We start from the raw sequence: 21,144 nt of genomic DNA, 5'->3' as shown, positions 1-21,144 counted from the left end.
AAATGGTTATAACATTAAAATGTGGACTAATGTGCGTCTCCAATTACAATTGAATTTTTTCTTATCTCTTTAAATGAAAAGAAACAAACATGGTATGTAAATCCTTACTATTCAACATAAGGGATCCATCATAAATTTTTTAAGGACAAATTTTTTTTGTCCAAGACTAAGATTGGTGTTTTCAAGCTATTATATAGCAATTTTAAAATTTTAGGCAAAAAGAAAGTAATGCGAAATATTTGGAGAAAATTGTCCTTCAGTTCTAAAACACAACCGTAAGAACTCTCATTTAAATAGAAAATAATCTAAATTTTAAGAATTGTTAGAAAACACAATGTTCGGTAGAGTCTAAATATTTCTTTTAATGTTTATAAACATCCCTTTAATATGTTCAGAATTAAACAATAGCATCGAATCTACTTTTAACAATTTATCATACACTTTTAAATTTAAATTACTATTTATATGCATAGTAATAAACTTTTTGATAAATATGCTTAGATATAAACAGCTTCTTGTAGCCTCATTTAAGACAAAATTTTGAAAAGTTTTAATTTAATTTCAGTCCTTATAGTTTAAAAACTGAAATTCTGGCACTGAAGTTGCATCTTTTCAAATTGGTATTTGGCAATTTAGCGATTAATTAAGCTCATTTGAAGTTACAGGAATGTAGAAGATCAAAACATATCATTTATAAGCTAAGCCACGTCTTTGCTGAGCTGCCTTCAATTCACGGGCAAAATCAAAATCATCATCTTTTTTGGGAGAATAGCCATACGAATATCCAGTCTTTTCAGCGAAATTTCCATCTAAAAAAATTTAAATAAACATACATAAATATATCTATCTATATATATGTAGACAATGAAACCTCTTGGGAGCGACCACTCTCCGTTCCGCAGTGAAATGGTCATTGATGGAGGTTGGTCATTCTTAGAGATTACTTCCATTGACTTTAAGATTGTTATCAAAGGTACATGATTTTTGCGCAAATGCTTTTAATTTTAGTTACTGTCATTTTCTTGTTGTGAAAATGCCATTTCTGTTAGCATCATGAAAAGACGTACCAATGAACAAAATTTAGTGTCTCTAAAAATGATCCCAACTGTTATAATTATGTCTAAAAACAAATTTACCAAGTATGAATGATAAAGCTATTTTAAATAAACAAACAATTATGTTTTTTGTTTCAGCTAGCACTTAATTTTATACCATAAAAATCCATTAGCTTTAAAAGAGAAGAGGCGTGTTTGTTTTTTCTAAAATAACTTTTTGTTTTTCTAACTTAACTTTCAACGCTAGAACTAAATCATTGATAACATCGTCTTTAGTGTACTCAGACTGCAACATGAGGTTGTATCGTCAAAAAGAGCTCTCTGAATAAGAGTCTCACACAAATATTTCGAATACATTTTAATTGATTAGTTTGATTTGTTAAATTTTTTGTTTTTATATTTTATCATGTTTCCTTATTTGACCTTTTCTGCATTTGGTGCAGCTGTCTGCCCAGTTGTTGGGAAAGGTTTCAATGGTCCCTCCTAGAGGCATTCTTGAACATAAAGTTAAAGGAAAAAATTTCAAGCCTCCCAAAACTATACAAGCTTTGATATAAGCAAGTGATAGAACCTTGCTGTCTATTGTTGGAACTACATTTAAATTTCTGTTTTGACCTTAACATCATCATTTTGCTCTACAAGATGTCTCCCAGTTAAAGGAATAAGTAAAATTTGATGGGTGCAAGCAGATTTAGATAAAATGAAAAACTTTCTGTGAACACCAAATCTCAATTAAAAAACTTTCAGCATGCATTTATTAACACTGGTAACTAGTTTCAACCCTTTTGTTGCTACCTCATTTTGGCGAAATTTAAATTTTTTTTTTTTTTTTAAAGTTTTCATTTAGTTTTCAAATAGTAATCCCAAGAAGTCATATACAAATGCACTTTTTAAATAATTGAAATTGCGATCACGTGAATACAAATCTCAATATTTGATTTTTTAAATTGGGCTAATATGTATCTGATAATTTGATTACAAAATCATGTGAATACGAATTGCGATGTATAATTTTTTAGTAACTTGAACATGAATCATAACTGTATTTTTTAAATCTTGTGAATGCGAAACGCAGAATTTGATATAAAATCGTTAAAAAATAAAACACAATGCACAATATTAAACTGTGTCAATATGAATCACGATGCGTAATTTTAAATCATATAAATGTAATTTAACCCTGCTTGCATTGGTAGAAAAAAAAAAGTTTAAAAATGATTCTTTTTTTCCCTCAGGAATTCGAAAAAAGCAAGCTTTCTTTCAAGAGATAGATTTTTTTTTTAAATATTAGTAAAAAATTTTACTCACAGGCAGGGTTGGCAGGTTTTTGACATGTGACAGTTTTTGACAGTTTAAACCATGGTTTAAACCGTCACGTCAAAAACCTCACTGTCAAAAATGTCGAAAATGTCAAAAACCTATATTCATATGTGAAATTTAATTAATACATAAAATTTATCTATTTTTTATAAAGGATAGTGTTTCTAAATATGTTCTAGAAAAAATAAATTTAAAATTTTGAAGAAACACTTATATTTTGAATAGTAACCAAAATCTTGTACTTTTGAAAGCTCACATCTTTTGTAATATTATGTATTCATTTTCATGTGTTATTGAAAATCTGCAGTGATATTATTAAGAAATTTATTTATAACCAAATTTAGTGTATAGTATAGATTATACTAAAAATTAGACATTTTTAAAGATAAACATTAGCAGTTTTGTACATTAGACATCTTTTAAAGAAAAATCTTTTTAATATTCTTTTAAATCTACTTAATAATCTTTTTAACATAAGACAATACAAATTTAAGTGTTTTCTGTTAAATACACAGAGTAGTTAGTGTCGATTTACAGTATATTCAGCCTATTCATTTACTATGCTGAAAATTTAGTTTATCCAAATACTTGTGAATTTCATTTTGCTGAATACTATATACATAGTTTTGTTGAATATCTAAATATTCAGCTGTTGAATAATTACTTCTTGCTTTCAAGATATGCATTATTTGTATTCTTAATACAAGTGGGGAAAAAAATTAAGAGGTAAAAATTGTTTTAAAATGATAAGTGTAATAATTATAAATAAATATAATAAACAATATGAATTATATTTATCATTATTCCCAAATATAATTACTTTTAATTTCAAATTAACATACTGGATAATAAAGATATTCAGTATAACATTAAAAAAAATTTTCATACACTTGTATCAAGTTTGTATTTATACAACATAACTTGTAAGTTCCTTATAAATATTAGTTATATGCTCCTTATATGTCAAAAATGCATAGTAATAAACTTTTAATTTTCTTAAGTATCAAAAAAAAAAGAATATTTTTTTTTTTCAAAATATAAATATTTAAAAAAATTTTGTGCAAAATTTTTCTGCACATGCATTTGAATATAAATTTCTGAGATTTTAAATCTGTTGTTTTACCTTAATTTTAATTAAAAAATATTTTAAAACCTGCTGATTACCTATAGTATAATTAAATTTCAATATAATGCATGGCAACTGTTGGTAGTTTTGAAGTTTATATATTTTTTTGGCAAACTTTAGTTTTTGACATTTTTGACGGGTTTTTGACGGTTTAAACCAGTATTATACCCTTGTCATGTCAAAAACCACTTTTTGACGTCAAAAACCCAACCCTGCTCACAGGTGACAAATTTTCTGGAAACGTCGTTCGCACGCTTGGGTATATTAAAAGGGTTTGGGTGCAGGGTCCGAGCAGTATGGTTTAAGATCTAAAATTTTCCATTTGAAACTTTTGAGTAGTGCTTTGGTTTGAAGCAATGTGTGAGGATGTCGTGTAACAAGCAAATTCCACTTGTCAGCAAGGCTCTATATTTGTTTTAAATTGCATGCCTTTTCCATACCTTTTTCGTAAGCTTTTACATGAAGAAAGCATATTTTGGAAAGCACTTTACATCTGACAGTTTTCTAAATCAACTCAGACATTATAAAGACATGCTGATGAAACAAGGCTCACCATCAAAATAATGAATGCACACGAGTTAAAAGGAATAAAAATTTCAACTAGCTGGGTATCCCCCTTGCTTAAACAAAATGGATGTACTAAACTTCTCTTCACAAGTTAGCAACCACAGTGCAACCTCGAAAATCAGGACTGCTGGGGGGTTTGGAAGGTACAACGGATTTCTGAAATTTCCGGATTTTAGATACCTTACTAAAATCGATAGAATTATCAAAGTTTCAAATTCGCCAGGCCGATTTTGCGATTAAACGTGCGAGTGTAGACCTTAATTTTAACAACTTAACATAAATATACACTTTAAATAATAAATAAGAGACATTAAAAATCAAACCTTTGTCATTTTCCCCCTTAATCGATCGTTTAGCTAACATAATATTAGCAATTAAAACTAAAAGTATGGGCTTAAAACGCGAGCTGAATTTCAACTTATAACTGAAACAGATGCTTCTAGACTAGACTGTACCAGCTGATACTAATCCTTTTTTTGTTGGGGGATGAAAAAACTTGTCCCCACCTCCTATGCTTCAAGGTTAAGAAAAAACCAGTTTTCATTCTTCACAAGGGGGAAAAACAAGGTGGTAGAAGAATTCCTCCTCCTGCACGCCTTACCTATGGAAGAATATAGAGGGGAATCCTCTCTATATTCTTCGTTATCTATACAGAGCTGATAAGAATGACTGGAATTTTGTTATCAGCTATGAGCTTTCATTCACTCCCCACCCCCACCTCTTCCTCTACTACTTCATTGCTGGAGTAGAGTTGCGGTTTTGCGCTCTTGCATTAAAATTTTTATTTTAAGCGAATTTTTTTTTTTGAAAATTTTTTCTGACGAACTGGAAATAAGAGTCCGGATTTTTGAGATTTCCAGATTTTAGAAGTCCGGATTTTCGAGGTCGTACTGTATAAAATAGGACAAAATAGAAAAACTAGGTATAAATGTACCATATTTTTATAATGAGATTTTGGAAGATCATTTAATTTCTTATTGATCAAACTTAATGGGTATTAAAAAAACAAAAAATGAGAAAATGTATTTTTTAGAGAGTTATACAAATTTCTGTTGGTTTACTAAGCTTAGAAAAAAACAGAAAATGACTTCAAAAATATTATACCTAAATCACTGTAATTCACTTTCACAAATTCTCGCCTTCCACCAAAGTTGAGTTTAAGCTCTGGCCACCATTTTTGACCTTCTATATAATGAATAACATTATTACTATAAAAAATTATATGATATTATAGCATATATTATTTTTATTGAATAGAAAAATTCCATTAAATTCGAAAGATTCTTAGAATTGTTATTAACCATTTTCATTTCATTAATAGTTTTTAATTACACATAAGGATACAATACACAAACATTAAAAAACACATTATTGTTAATTCAACTTGCCTAAAATATTTTATTACTGTTAAAGTTTCGACTATACTAAATGATTATTAGAGTGCATATATCATCCACAGTCCCTAATATTTAATTGCAATTAGGTAACAAAATAACATTGAAAGCAAAAAAAAAAAATGGCAAAATTTAAAAAAAAAAATTTTATCTATTATTTAATATTTTTATGCATAATTCTTAATCTATTTCATAAATTATTTTATTAACAAACAAGAGGTAATGCAACGTAACAAAAAAAATTACGATATATTTTAGAAATGTTTAGTTGATATAAAACATAAATACGTATCATTATACTGCATTACTGTAAAGCTAAATGAAATATTTCCAAATCAATAGAATATTCATCTATTCATTTTACAATTAACATATTATTAAAAAAATATCAGAAAAATAAGAAAAATGCATTTCAGCAAATTAAAATTAAATCAAAATCTTATAAACATAATGTACAAACCTTCAATAGCACGAGCAACATCAGAATGCTTCTTAAAAGTAACAAAGCCGTACATCCTATAAAGTGATTAAACAAAGTTAGACTTTGGACTAAAAACTATTTTCTCAAAAAGAAATTATATTCATAATAAAAAAGCAAGCTTGGTGTAACGACTATCTTGCTATTAACATTGTTGACCAGTTTATTTCAAATCCAAACGTTGCTTATCAATGATGAGTTAACTTGTCATTGCACATGCAATGTCTAGTTAACTCATTTTCAGTCAACAACATTGACGGATTCAAATTCTGACCCCCAAACTATGGGGATAGCTGTAATCAGGGAAATATAGTCCCCATAGTTTGGTAAATAAAGCGTCCCAAAGTTTAAAACAATCAAATTTTAATTTTCGCATATTTCGGCATATCTCAAGAACTTTTTGAGCCAGTTAAAATTTTTTACACAAAATTATAAAATATAAAATTATATTACAGTTCTCACTCTTTTAACAAAGCAAAAATTAAGCACTTTTAAGGACTTTTTTTGAAAAATAAAGGACCTTAAAAATAGTATAAGTATTTATCATCGAATAAATATATACAAAAAGTGACAGTGCTTATTATTTTTGAAAATCTGGCTTGGGTTTTTTTAAAACATTTTTAGATTGTTAAAGATTAACGACATCTATGAAATATCCTATCTATGAATATACACCTGCATTCCCTTTTTAATCATTTCATTGAAATTGAATTGTAAAATTAGGAGCAGATATTAAAATTTGCATTTTTTTTTCACATATTAAAAAAAGAGAAAATAAATAAATTTGAGATAAAGAAAGTAATGTATTTCGCAAATAAAGTTTTTATATTTCGCTATTAGACATGCATCACAAATTCAGCAGTGGGCCAATTTTGGTAAATAATCAGTTATGTCAAAAATATATATATATATATATATACATTTCTATTAGCAAAATGTTTCATTTAAAAGGGTATACATTAAAAAAATTAACACTAAGAAGTTGAATTAGAGTTATACATGAGAGAAGTCCTATTTCAAGTAAAAACGGGTCATACTAATATCTAATCACCTGAAATCCTTCCGCTTTTTTTCAATTAGGCTTAACTTAATATATATATCTTTTTAAATTCATTGCCATAAATATTTTTATGAAAGTTTTTATAAAATAAAAATATAATTATGTTTGAGAAGATTTATAATTTTCAAACCAATACGTTTTTTATTAGTTCTCGGGGGAAACATATAAATGAAAGGGTCTAAAATGATTTTCTAAAGGTATCAACACATTCCTATGACCAGAAAATTGGTAAGGTTACTTAATTAACAAATATTGATAAATTATTTGTTTCATTATCATTTATAGATATTTAATTGTAATATTTCTTTATCACCCACTATCATTCTTAAAATTATTCTCTTAGAATCATTTGATATTTTATTTTTATCGTGAAGTAATAATTTTGGAAAAAATTTATTCAAAACTTTATAAAAAACAGATTGAAAACAGTATGCAACCATTTTGAAATTATTACTCAACAGCAAATGTGTTATATTTACTTTCATGAGCTTTACAATCAAAACTGATATTAGGAAATTATTTTACATAATATTAACTGATATTAGGAATACTAAACAATCTGACGAAAAATATATACTAATTTTAAAGCAAGCAAAAATTAAATAGAAATTAAAAATAAAAAAACAGCATATTAAGTTACAATGTTAACTGAGAAAAATGATTATTAAAATCTAAGTTTGAATTTTATTCTAATCGACATTAATATCAAAAAGTTTGGGATCTTTTAATTGATTAGATTTAAATTTCTATGTAACAATCTGCCTATCCTTAAGAAATAAAAACATTAACGTAACAATCTACAACTTTAAAAAAAATTTACATTGCAGCACAAGTTATAAATAGTTACCAAAAATTTAACTATCTTGTTAGGAGCAAATCATGCATTCTTATTTAGTACTCAGGAATAAAAATATACTGTGAAAAAACTTGAGGTTTTCACCAAAACCCCAATAAATCTCAGGTTTTTGATGTAAAATCTAGGTGGGATGGGATTTTTCAAACCCTGTTTATTACAGATCTGTTTAATTTTTAGCACAATCATGAGTTTAAAAAAATTTTACTGCTTTTAATTAATTTACAGTTACTTATTACACACTGAAATATTATGCAAATTTATTTAATTCTTTCAAGAATTTTGGAAATAGTTTTCGTTATGGATACTAGTTCAAAATTTTTTCTGATACTTCGATTCTTAGGGTTTTACTTTGTTCCTATGAGCAAATACATTACCAGTAGAACTGAATTTTTTGAATTCAGTCAATTTTGAAGGTCAGTGTGGGTTTACCACTTCAGTACCTTAGAACTCCTCCCCCCCAAAAAAGCACTATCTCTTCCATGTGCAGTATTCCCCTTGTCCACACTCTATTCTTTTCTTTCAGAATGTCACTCTTCTCATAGAGTATATTTCTAGGCAAAAGGCAGTATATATTAATGAAAGAATCAATGCATTAATAAAAGGACATGCTTTCTTCTCCTTGCCTGTAGGCCTCTCACACACATCCCTTCTTGTCTCTCTAAAATGCTTTAGTCTCGGTGCATGGTCTAATTCTAGGTGATAAAAGAATGACTATATGTTTTAAAACAATGAACTGAAAAATTGTTCTTATCAACTATAGTGATGCTGAAAAATTAAGCACCTTTAAAAATCTTCTACCAAAATTAAGTACTTTTAAGGGCCCTTATTTTCCAAAATAAAAGTTAAGCAGTTTTTAAGGACTTTTAAGGACCGTGGGAACCCTGTATATATAAAACAAATATTCAAATGCAAAATATAACTTTTAGTAAATATTTTTTATTATTATTATTTTATTTAGGATTAGTAGAAAAAATTTGGAATTGTAAGATATAAAATTCTTTACATTATTTTAAAGAATGTGATTTTACAAAGCAAAATACAAAATTTAAATGAAATCAGTCTAATTCATGAAAAATCGAATTTCAAATGTATGGCTTTTTAAAACTTTATTTCTCAGGAACTATTTGACTGATTTTGCACAAATTTTGTATTTTGGCATGTAAAATTACATTCTTTAAAATGATGTAAAAAATTGTACACCTTACAATTCAAAATTTTGATAATTTTTGATTTAAAAAAAAAATGATAAATATTTACTAAAAGTTATTTTTGGCATGGTACTATTTTTGGATAAACAAGTTTTATAATTGTATGCAAAAGTTAACAATTTGCTGAAGAAGTTAATGAAATAAGACGAAATACGCAAAAAGTAAAAGTAGCATTAAGTGGCAATCTACTGGTCAAACTATGAAAACCATATTTCCCAGATTGTAGCTACCTCCTATGTTTTGGGAGTCAGAAATATGAATCCGTCAAAAAAAGCTATGTTTCCTCAGCGAAAGTATGTTTCCATATTTCTCATTGAACCATTAAGATTAAGTCTTAGAATGTGCTTGTCCGATCCTTAGATCAAAAGTTACAGCGGTAGTCCGTTTACTTTTTATTTTTTGCAGACTGTTCATTAAAACCTTTTCTTATGGCTCCATCCATCTCAATCTTCAATGCATATACCAACTTTTTATATACGAGAGTTGTAAATTAAATAGTGGCAACTTAACCTTGAAACTCACAGAAGGGCGGGCATGCGCAAATTGGAGTGGCGGTGAGGTGGCACTGTTGTCAATGTGTAGAGTGCAAAAAAAAGTCAATTTGCTTAGAAGAGTAGTTGTTGCGTGGCGTTAAAGTGAGGAGTTTCGTTTCCATCGCTCTAAAGCATGTTGTGAAAAGGCTTAATGACGAAAAAAGACGAGATGCTTGAACCCATCGTGCTACTATCCTACACGTTAAAACATTTGCTCCAGAGGCTTCCATTAATCCTCGATAGCATTCTGTTGCATTTTTCCACGGGCAACCTCGATTGTAAGCCACGACCGATGATCACCTTTTGAAAACATGCAACAACTACCCTTCTAAGCAAATTGACTTTTTTTTGCACTCTACACATCGACAACAGTGCCACCTCACCGCTCCCATATCCAATTTGCGCATGCCCGCCCTTCTGTGAGTTTCAAGGTTAAGTTGCCACTATTTAATTTACAACCCTCGTATGATCTGCCCAAATGATTTATTTAATCTATGTATTTTAGAATACTTGGCTCTCTCACTAGATTTCAAATAGCTTGAAATTAAAAAAAAAAATTCCGTAATTTGCTGATCCCATACTCACTAAGAAAAGAATTTTGCCATAAAAGATATAAAGAGAAAGAGAGGAGCATGCTGCTTATTTTTGATCTAAAATAACAATAAAGATGATTATGAATAAATTTGCTCAAGATTTTAATATAAGCTAATTGTGCAGAAAGTTTATTGAATTTTTATGAGTTCAACAAATTTTATGTTGCAAAGTGAGATTATAAATAAAAAATTTACATAAAAGAAACATTGGTACATTTCCATTTCGAGAGCAGTCGATAAAGTTGCCAATGTAAAGTTACAGGCCACAAGTAAATTCAACTGTTTTTTTAATCATTTTATTTTATCATCGTCATTGAACAGCGAAACCAATTTTGAGTTTACAACTACTAATGCTCAACTCTGCAGCCTTGCGATTTTGTAGCCAATCCAGACAAGGGAACTCCTGGATCAAGTATTTGTCTTTGCGAAGGACTTTTTGATGGAACTAACCCACATTTGCAGTAACGTGGAGAGAAAAACAGTAAAAAACTGCCATGGTTAGCCTGATGGCAAGGAGATTCTAACCCATAAGTCTCCTACCACTGAGGATATTTCACATTACCAATATGGTCGGTGCAAGCCGGGTGAGCCATCGCTGGGATTTGAGATCAGTTCACCTCATTAGGAGCCGAGCACTCTTTCCCCTGAGCCATCCTGGCATTTTTTTATCATTATTATTATTTTTTCAGATCCTTAATAATTTTATTAAAAAAAATAAACAGATAAATAAAATAGCTGATTTTACTTGTGCGGGTGAAACGGAAAAGCATCGAAAAATTTTACTAACTTTTTCCATCTGTCCATGCCATTACTGGAAGACATTAGGCTCCAGTCACCATATTCATGATCAACTACACTTCCACAATCATTTTGAGCTTCAGATCTATTGATCATAAAATAAAAATAATAATTAATAAAACGTTTTTCAACCAATACACTATCTGTCAAAAGACACTCATTAGAACTGTATCAGGATTTAGGATTACTTGTGTCTCTTAAATATAGAACACCTTAAATATAAATCAGAAAACGGATTACACAGCCAGCCAAAATCAACCTTTTTCTAATCTGTAATGGATGCCTGGAAGTCAATCCCTATGGCCATTTTTTAAAAACTGATAGAAAGTGTGGCCCTGCAAGCCACCATTGATGCAAAAAAAGATCCACATCATACCTCAATACCTTCCAAGCCCATATCACAGAGGATAATTTTGGGCAGATGGTGTATTAAAACCTTCACCAATTTGTAACAATGTAATATTAGATATCAATTCTATATGAGAAATCAGAAAACTATACTGTCCACCTTAAAGTTGCGAGAAACTTCTATGGAAGGCAAGGCAGATCATAAGGATTGGGAATTGTATAGCAACCCGTGATCGGAAATATCAGTGCAAATCATTATGTGGTGTCTGCATCGCATTTCTATCATGCAGTTGCACCACAGAGCATTACTGCATTGGTGCTTGGATGTATCCCTCTCCAAGCTTACTAAGTTTAATAGCATTAGATTTCTTTCTGAGGGGAGCTTTTTCAGCTACCATACACCATAAGCCTGTGAAGTCTGTAATAAATCTGGAGAGAAGACTCATTCGCACTGCAGTTACAATCAAAGAAACTTCCAGCGTATGACCCTTACTGGCAATAATTGTGCATCATAGCTTTATGGTACAAACCTTGAACGCCTGCTGTAAGATTTTATCTTATCTTATAACCATCTTTGAACAGCCGACCCAATTTTAGGGTTACGACTACGAATTTTTTACTCCGTAGCTTTGAAATTATGAACCCAATCCAGAAGACAAGAGAACTCCTGGATCAAGTATTGGGAGAAATTTGCCTTTGTGGCAGACTTTTTTGATGGCACTAACCCGCATCTGCATTGCATGGAGAGGAAAACCATCAAAACCTATTGTTAGCTAGACAAGGGGACTCTTACCCATGATCTGTCTACCACTGAGAATATTTTATGTTAGCACTGTGGCTGGTGCGAGCCCGGTGCGGAATTCATATCGGCTAGCCGTCGCTGGGATTCAAATCCGTTTCACCTCATTGGAAGACAAACGCTCTTGAGCAACCACGGCTCTTGTTGTAAGATTATAAATTATATAGTCCTAGTTAATCTTAAGAAATGATTTATTTGTGATTCTGTTACAATCAAAGAAACTTCTAGTGTATGACCATAATTGGCCATAAATGTTCTTTTGGTGGCCAAATGCATGATAGCTTTATGGTACAAACTTTAAACACCTGTTGTAAGATTATAAATCGTAAAGATCTAATACATCTTGTGGAAAGACTCATTAGTGCTGTTGTTGCAATCAAAGGAACTCTCAGTGTGGGACCACAAATGGCAATAAATGTTCCTTTGTTGGCCAAATGCATGATACGTCGCATGATCTTTATGGCAGAAACTTTGAACACCTGTTGTAAGACTATAAAATGTATAGATCTAGAACATAATTTACACACATAACATATGCTATTACTAGATTAAATCTTTTCATTACATTACTCTGGACTGTCCCTTCAAATCTGCGCCTTTTTCTTCTTGCATTTACGATCATGACTAGCAACGCGATTTTCAATCCTTATAGAAATCTAATTGTAATTATACATCCCTTTAAATTTGTCATTAAGTTTTGTATACAAAAAGAATACTTATAAGTTTTCAGAATAAATTTTATTAAATAATTTTTGCAGAAATATCTATTATTAGTACAAATAGAATCTTGTTTGCACCCTCATTAAGAAAATGAACTAAAAGTGTATCCCCTTTGAAAAAAAGCGGCTTCAACCAAGTTTATGGGTAGGATAATTTTCCGGCCATGGCATTTTTAAAATAGATAATGTGACCAGAAATACAATGTTCATAATGCTGTAAGATTAAACAGAAAAGACATAAGTTTGTAAAAAAGAACTTTTTAAGGACTTTTTTTTTTAAAAAAAAAAGAGAGAGAGAAAATGTTATTTTTAATGGATAAGAACATTTAGCATTATGTTATAAGATTAAATGTTAAATAAAATCTAATCAAACTGAATCAACTTCAGAATGATTCATGATGCTAAACAAAATTATAAAATTTTACTCACTCACGAACTTTAATCTGGATGTTTTCTATTTCGCCAAATACACTAAAACGCTGTTGTAAAATTTCTTCAGTAAAGCCAATAGGTATTTTCCCAACATACATGACACGCCTTTCCTCCTATTAATAGCAAAATGCCACATATATTCAATAAAAACATCAGTCTACATTTATTCTTCATCTTTTATGTGAAGCTATTAATATTATTATTAAATTATTTTCAACAAAACTTGAAATTATTCATACATAGTTTTTAACTAAAGATATGACTGAAATTTCTACAAATATGACTGAAAGAGTATACATAAAAAATTAGAAGTTATTTGATACATTTAGTTATAGTTGGAGAGCTTGGAAGAAAAAGACACCAAAAGACATTCTGAAAAAGCACTTAAGGTTTAAAACTATATTATTGTAAGATGTATTTACAGAAATTAATTTTTTTTCTCTGCATGATCTGCTTAATTAAGACTTCTGCAGTCGCTAGATTTTTTAAAAGATGAAGTGATTTAAAGCCTTTTTCCATTAAAGTCTACAAATATTTTGGAAAAAAAGAATAAAACAATTACTAAAACACAGCAAAAAAATATAAAAGCTACAATTGAAGATTAAGCAAGAATGTGTATTTAATTTAACATAGTAAAAAAAAAAGATAATAAAAATAAATAAATAACATACCAAACAAATAATTTTAATAAAATATATACTTACAATTGCTTTACGGTTGTCAACAGGTATTTTTCGGCTATCGTTTTCTTGTCTTTTATCATCCGAATATTGCGATCTAGGTAGAATAAACAGTAAAAAAATGACAAAATAGACAAGAAATTAAAAAAAAAACAATAAGACAAAATAATAAGAAAAGGAAATAGTCATTTTTTGTAAGGTAAAAACTATAAAATAATAAAAATAATAATACAGGAACAAAAACAACTTTTTGACAGTACTACGAAATTTTTATAGTACGAAAATGAAACTTAACATAAAAACAATTTGTATGTATTCGAGCAAAGAATTTAAAACGTCAACTATCAGGCAAAACTTCTGTTAATGAGCATACAATCATATAACAATACGGGCTTAAATGTATTTATCAAAATTATTTGTGAATGAATAAAAGTAAATGAAAGGCAGAGATATCAACCTGATGAAACACTTTTCTTCAGTCCAACAGAAAATATTTTTCATAGCTCCTTCCAGAATGTGAAATCAAAACACAAAACGAATAATCTAAATTAACATTTCTCAATCCTATTTACTTAAAGAACCAGTAAAATATTTCAGTGTTTCATTACGGACCAGTACAGTTAGTAATTTGAACTCTTGGCAAAATTTTTATTCATACCAAAGTGTGGCACTTAAACAATTTTTTTACCAATTTGTTCCTGATCTTCCTCATTCTCTCTACAATAAAAAATCTGCGGTCTGGCAGTTGAGAAACAATGATTTACTTAACATTTCCCGAGTGCATTCTTTTCCACGTAATGAAATATATTTCACTAGATCACATCTGACATATCCCTTTCAGTTTAATTAGCATCAAAACAAATAAGTTAATTACTTTGAAAAATAAAAATTTAACTCCCATCTGTTCTGCACACATGATTCTAAAAACATTTCTTTTCTTTGAAAATTATATGCCTGGAATAAAAGCCTGGAATTAAACTTTTAATTGACATGTTACTAGGAAAAATTTAAACTAAAATTATTATCCTGAATTAATAACATGTAATGAAAACGGTTTTTTAAGAAGTTGGTAGGCAAACTGGTTGCAATTGAAGTAAAGAACTGAGAGTCGAAGGATTCATAATTAAAAATAATCTTCTAAATAGTATTGTTTAGTAAAATTATTAACAAAAAATTTTCTTTTCAAAATTCAATGTCTTCAAACATGCCACTTTTAAAACATTTAACATACTTTCTTATTTCACAAAATTTCAAAAATAGGCAAATAAGTCTTAAATGCAAATAAGTCTAAAAATAATTTGCAGTATTTGTAGTAAAATGAGTACAGATAATCGAAGCACAAATAATGTAAGGATAAATCGAAAAAAAGATTTTTATTCTTGGAAAAAAAGAAGAGGAAAAAAAACTTTATCTCAGAACACACTAGATTACATTTTGAAAAATGATTTTACTAAAATATTTCATAATTTTTCAACCCACTTTTATAAACTTTCAAAAAGTAGATTCAGGAATAGTTGTGAATATTAAAACTAGATTAAAAAAGGTTTTATTTCTAGTCAAAAAACAAACTATGTTATCAGTTCCGTAGAACAATTAATAAATTTACAAAGTTGAAAACAAATTATTTTCATACAAGACATTTTAACAAGCTAATTTCCTTTTTAATAACTAAATATCAATTCTTCAGTTTTCCCTTTTTTCTATTTAATTTTAAAAGTCATAATCTTTCTAAATCAACAGTACACTTAAATAAATAAATTTAAATTAAAAATAATATAGTATGGAAGAAAAAAAAGAATTAATATACGTAATGGTTTTGTCTTACAGAAATTTAATTTAGTTTTGTTATAATTTAAAACAGTTAACAGTTTTAAACTTCTATTTTCATTCATATTTTTAAATAAATTCTGCACAATAAAGATAAATGAAAGAATTTATGTATGCCCAACACTTATTATCTTGACTGCCTTTTTCTTGCTTTTTAAACACAATTGATTGTTATAACATGAAGTGATTAAACCATAAGTTAACAAAAAAAAAAAAGAGTATCAAACTAAAGAATAAATGAAATATTAGAAATGTTTTAGTTTATATAAATATACTAAAAATAATATGTTACTATCAGCCTTTTCTGGTGAATACAATATTATAGAATTGACATAATATTTAAGAATGTAAATATGATTAGCAATAGTAAAAAAAATTAGTGACTTTTTACTAGAAAAAAGATATCAAAAGCTGTTTAATGTTTTCTATTTTAACATTTAAAATTAACAATTTGACGTGCTGAAAGAACAATTTTCATTCACGAACTTAACATTAGTTTGTCTGTTTTTTTTAATTTTAATTTGTTTGAAAGCTATTGCAATTTTAATTGCTTTCCTTGCAGATTTTTTTTCTTACATTTTTGCTTTAAATAATGATTTTTTATCAATTGTTGTAGAAAAATATATTTATCGATCTCTAGATTTTCATTTTATAAGTTCATGCTTGAGTTGACGCGTAAAGTAACAAAACAAACAAATAAATGAGACAGAGTGATTAAATACTACCTTAATTTTTATATTGAAATTTTAAAAAAGAATAAATTAATTAAAAAAGCATTTTTCAATCAGAACAGTTTTTATGATAAAAATTTACGACTGGAAATCTTTAAAGTGTAAAATTACTTATTGTGTCACACATTTTGCAATTCTTAGTATGATCTTAAGTTTTTTTTTAAGCAATCCTACATTTTTTCAAGTACAGTTAATTACTTTTTGAATCCAGGTAATCGTTCATTTTGTTATGATTAACATATTAATGAAATGTAGTCAAATAAAATTATAATAATTAAATATTTTAGTAAAAATTTTTTTTATTTTAAATATTGACTCAGAAGGGAAAAAAATTATGAATGATAAGCAATCGGGGAAGCTACTGAGCAGAGCAAGCAGAAAGTGTGGCCTCCTAGTTAAATAAAAAAAAAAAATGATAATGTAATTTCCAAGTAAAGTGTTCATGTTAAAGTAAGAATAAAGCTATGATTAAGATCTTTTGTTTTTGGGAGTATCAGTTTTGATTCACTAAGTGACATTAAGCAATCTACATTTGAATATCTAATTATATTGTTTACTAGAAACCAATCATCACTTACATTTGATTACCACTTATATTTCAAAAATCCTAAAAAACAATCAATAATTATACTTAAAATAATTTCTGAAACAAATAAGTTTTAAAGGGAAACACGATATCAGAAAGTAATATAAAAACATGGTAATTGAAGTTCACCGAAATGACTAGACATATGGAAACTGAAATTGGACATATGGTGAAAAAAGGCATTTTAATGTAGATAAAATAACAACAAATCAGAAATTGTGCAACAACAGTGATTGAAATATAATATCAGCAGAAGATCACACATATTAGTAAGTATAATCAGCTATGAAAAGCTAAGCGGCATTTACTACCCACTTATCTTTCAAAGAAGAAGCAAACTGTTTGATTGAAAGGCTTTGGACATGTATTATCAGCATCCAATTGCAGTTCTATGAATTAACTTTGAATGAATCTGAAACTCCATCTATTTTTTTAATCGAAGGGAATCTTTAAGTGCTGTAAAATAGTGAAGTGCTGTCACAAAGTGTGACAGGCTAAGTCTATAACTGATAATCTAGTAAGTAGAGGTTAGAGGAACATTAGAGTGTGACAAAAAATGTAGTGCTGACATTAAAGTGTGACAGGCCTATAATTTGTATCTAGTAAATAGAATTCAAAGGTGAGAGAGTGTGGACACCAATAATGCAGTTAGAAGTGGTGACAGCTATTCCTGTGTGTTCAAATAATGATCAAATGTCAGTTGTACTAATAAGGAGAAATGAAAACAGAAACAAATTACACGGGAGAAAGACCCTGAACCAGCTAGTCATTATAACAATAGCTTAGGCATTCGTTAATGGAGGTTAAAGCTCTACAATTTCTTAGACTGACCAACAGCATGGTAGTAACAGAAATAAAGGCTAAAGCTCTACAGTTTCTTAGACAGACCAACAGTATGGCAATGTAGTTGTAGTTATGCACCAGCTGCCCTTATTTCCCATACTAACAAATACCCTGAATGTAAGTGGGTTCAAAGCCACCACCAAGGATAGAACTCAGGTCCCTTTTTAGTGATACTTCAGTGCCTTAACCATTATGTCAAGGCAACTTAATTTATAGAATAACTAAAGAAAAAGAGGACAGAGATGCCAGAGTTTAGCATGATATTTGACATTGTTTCTAAAAATGTGTTTTCAAAAAATACAGAAAAAAAGCATTTATTGTTTCCCTGCTGTTGTTTTTTTAAATTTTTTTTAAACTGATAATACAATTTTACTCTTAAGCAGTAGGAATGATTTTTCACTCATCTTTCTTAGCTTTTTCCCACATTTCGAAAAATGCACAAATCACATGTGTAGGTTGCATTCTGTTTAAACGCATGAATTGTGAAAACTATTTAATAGACTTTAACTCTTTTATTTAGTTAATAATCAATTCTAAAAGATAGAAAGAGTTAACCCTGAATCTAGTCAATAAATGGTGCTGCAGACAACACCACTAACATGATGTTCCTTTTGGTAAACCTAGACACCAATATGATTGTAGTTGTAATCTTTTAGAAGTTATAAAAAGTGTCAATAAGTGGGTAGTTGATGCATACTTTTACGTTAACTACATTTGTTTTTTGAAGTTTTTCAAAAAACGTCAATTAAATTTTAATTGTACTTCGTTTCACAAATTATTTAAGTAACAATTCTGCTCATTAAAGGCAGGGTCCTCCTAGAAATAAAAAAGAGCTTTGAGTTTTTAAGGGACCCTAACACAGTAAAACGAAATGTGCAATAACAACTAAATTTGATCATCAACAACTTTTAAATTACCCTCTCATACTATTTTATATGTGTATTTCAAAAAATATTCTCATTCATTATCAAAATAAGAGAAAAATTTGTACTTCATAAAAAAATAATGAAAGACATGTTAAAAGACAGGCACTTGTGCACAAATTTTTGTTCAAAAAAAGTAAACTAAAAAAAAATGATTATTGATAAAAAGCTTGAAAGCTTTTCTCTTTTTTTTTTTTAATATATATAATTTAAACTGAAAATTAGGAGAAAATAAACACTTAAAGATTCGTTTAGATGCTAAAAAAAAAAGGCATATAAAGAACAATTTTATTATCACTTAAAAATGTCATTAATATACCCCTGAAAAAAGAACAACTTTAAAAAATTTAACCAGTCGAGAATAATTCTGACAAAATAAATATTTACAATAGTAATCCGAATTAAACCTATAACCACAGATAATTTTACCAGTTTGTATTCATCATTTAAACAGTGAATTATTCTGTTTAAATGGAATATGAATAAAAAGGCAGTGTTTTTAAGGAAAGGTAGCTTAATTTGATAGTATTACTTATTTAGATAGGATACAGCAAAGAAGGCGCATCAAAGGACAGGTAGGCTGGGCTACCTTTCTAAAAATATAGCGTGAAAGTCAATAAGTAGTTTTCAATTTTAAAGAATCAAGTTCAAAACTCTGATCAGAAAAATATTATAATACCTTATCATAGATTCCTCAATTCTTTTTTTAACCAGATACATTTTTAAAATGCCATTTTTCTTTAAATATATTCTCCATCAAGTTAATTCTCTTTAAGTATATGGGTCATTCTCACAAAAACAGTCATTTTCATGTCCCCAGTATATTTTGTTTGTTTTACAGCTTACGAAAAAAAAAATTTCAGGGAAAGTGTCCTTCAGAATGCAAGCTAACAAAAGAACAAAAATAAAATTATCATTTTTTATTTATTTTAGGTAATTAAAATATACTAATATGTCATTCCCTCACTTGTCCCCACTGCTGATTTAAAAAAAGAAAAAAATTGTTTCTGAAATAAAAATTTTTTTTTTACAAATTCGTGTTTTTTATTTCAGAATACTGAAATATAGAATTCAGAAAATCAATTTCAAATTTAATTTCTGATTAAAATATTAACACAGCACTATTTTAAACTTTGTCCCCAGTGTTTCGCGTCATTCCCTCACAACAATGTTCTTATCACCTGCAATCTTCTTAGAATAAAAATATTTTAATAAAAACTTCACTTAGTTTAAGTTAACAACTGGCATCATAGAACAAAATTGCAGTATGTTTCCATCTTCAACTTAAAGAAGCTTTGCTGTGGAATAAATTTGAATGAATCAAACCAGATAATTTTTTACATTTGTCATTCCCTCATGTCATTTTTTAGAGTAAAATAAAATACAACTTCATCAAGAAAGTGGATATTATATGTTGCTTTCTTGTATGAATATAATCGTATGTGATTGACTTCAGAAATTAATTAGGCTTAACTGTTATTTTTAAATTTTATTGAATTCGTCATTCCCTCACTAGTGTATAAAGTGAGGGAATGACGCTGAAGTGAGGGAATGATTCAAGATAAGTATATTATTAAATTTTTTTTTGTTCAATCGTGCCAGCCAATTTTATTTCCCAAACCTGTAAAAACTATTAAATATATAAGACTAAACTATAATAAATATTAGATATACTTAGTATGTTATCATTTTCAAACTTTAGGTAGATGTAACTTAGATAAAAACATGTATTAAAATAAAATATCATTCCCTCACTTTTTAAATAGTGAAAATAATTAATTTACTTATTAATTAATTTGAAAAATGAATTGAAAAATTAATAAGTTAATTTATTAAATTAACTAATTTATTTATTAAATTAATTAATTAATTATTAAAAATTAATTAATTAATTATTATAAATTAATTAATTATAAATTAATTATTTTAAAAATTAATTAATCTAAATATTAAGTATAATTTATAGGACATATACTTTCTTTACAATGCCATTACCTATTTCTATTAATATAAAAAGTTTCAGAGCTTTTTATTCACTTTACTTTTTGGGGATTTTATGAACTGAAAAATGACAGTTTTCGTGAGAATGATCCATATAAATGCTTAAATAAAGGGTACTCAAATAAAAATTACTCTGCATAAATTATTAAATGCATAAATAATTAAGTTTTCTATAGCTATTATTACATACTTTAGTGAGATAAATCATTACAAGAAAAACTTTATTTAGAAATCATTTTAGTGACTTATTTCAATTCAGCATCTCAA

At 28.2% G+C, this 21,144-nt stretch overlaps 1 protein-coding gene across 13 annotated transcripts in view; it reads right to left on the bottom strand.

The window, feature by feature from the left end:
• Positions 1-344: 344 nt before the first annotated feature.
• Positions 345-21,144, bottom strand: part of LOC107442217 (uncharacterized) — a 63,691-nt gene continuing 42,891 nt past the window's right edge. For 12 of the 13 annotated variants that reach the window (XM_043056154.3, XM_071177088.2, XM_043056150.3 and 9 more), the window contains 6 exons: positions 13,991-14,063; positions 13,284-13,399; positions 10,978-11,073; positions 5,923-5,978; positions 5,173-5,253; positions 345-809 (listed from right to left, as the gene is read on the bottom strand). In XM_043056154.3, the coding sequence (XP_042912088.2) occupies positions 688-809; positions 5,173-5,253; positions 5,923-5,978; positions 10,978-11,073; positions 13,284-13,399; positions 13,991-14,063 (544 nt within the window). In that variant the 3' untranslated portion in view covers positions 345-687. Of the gene's footprint in view, positions 810-5,172; positions 5,254-5,922; positions 5,979-10,977; positions 11,074-13,283; positions 13,400-13,990; positions 14,064-21,144 lie in introns of those variants that run through there. The other variant, XM_043056182.3, reaches the window with a different exon arrangement.

Source organism: Parasteatoda tepidariorum, chromosome 2, assembly GCF_982258835.1.
Source record: "Parasteatoda tepidariorum strain Cologne lab strain chromosome 2, Ptep-v5.0, whole genome shotgun sequence".
Lineage (NCBI taxonomy): Eukaryota > Metazoa > Arthropoda > Arachnida > Araneae > Theridiidae > Parasteatoda > Parasteatoda tepidariorum.
The sequence above is the reverse complement of the archived record's forward strand: the minus strand, read 5'-3'. Positions and strand labels throughout refer to the sequence as shown.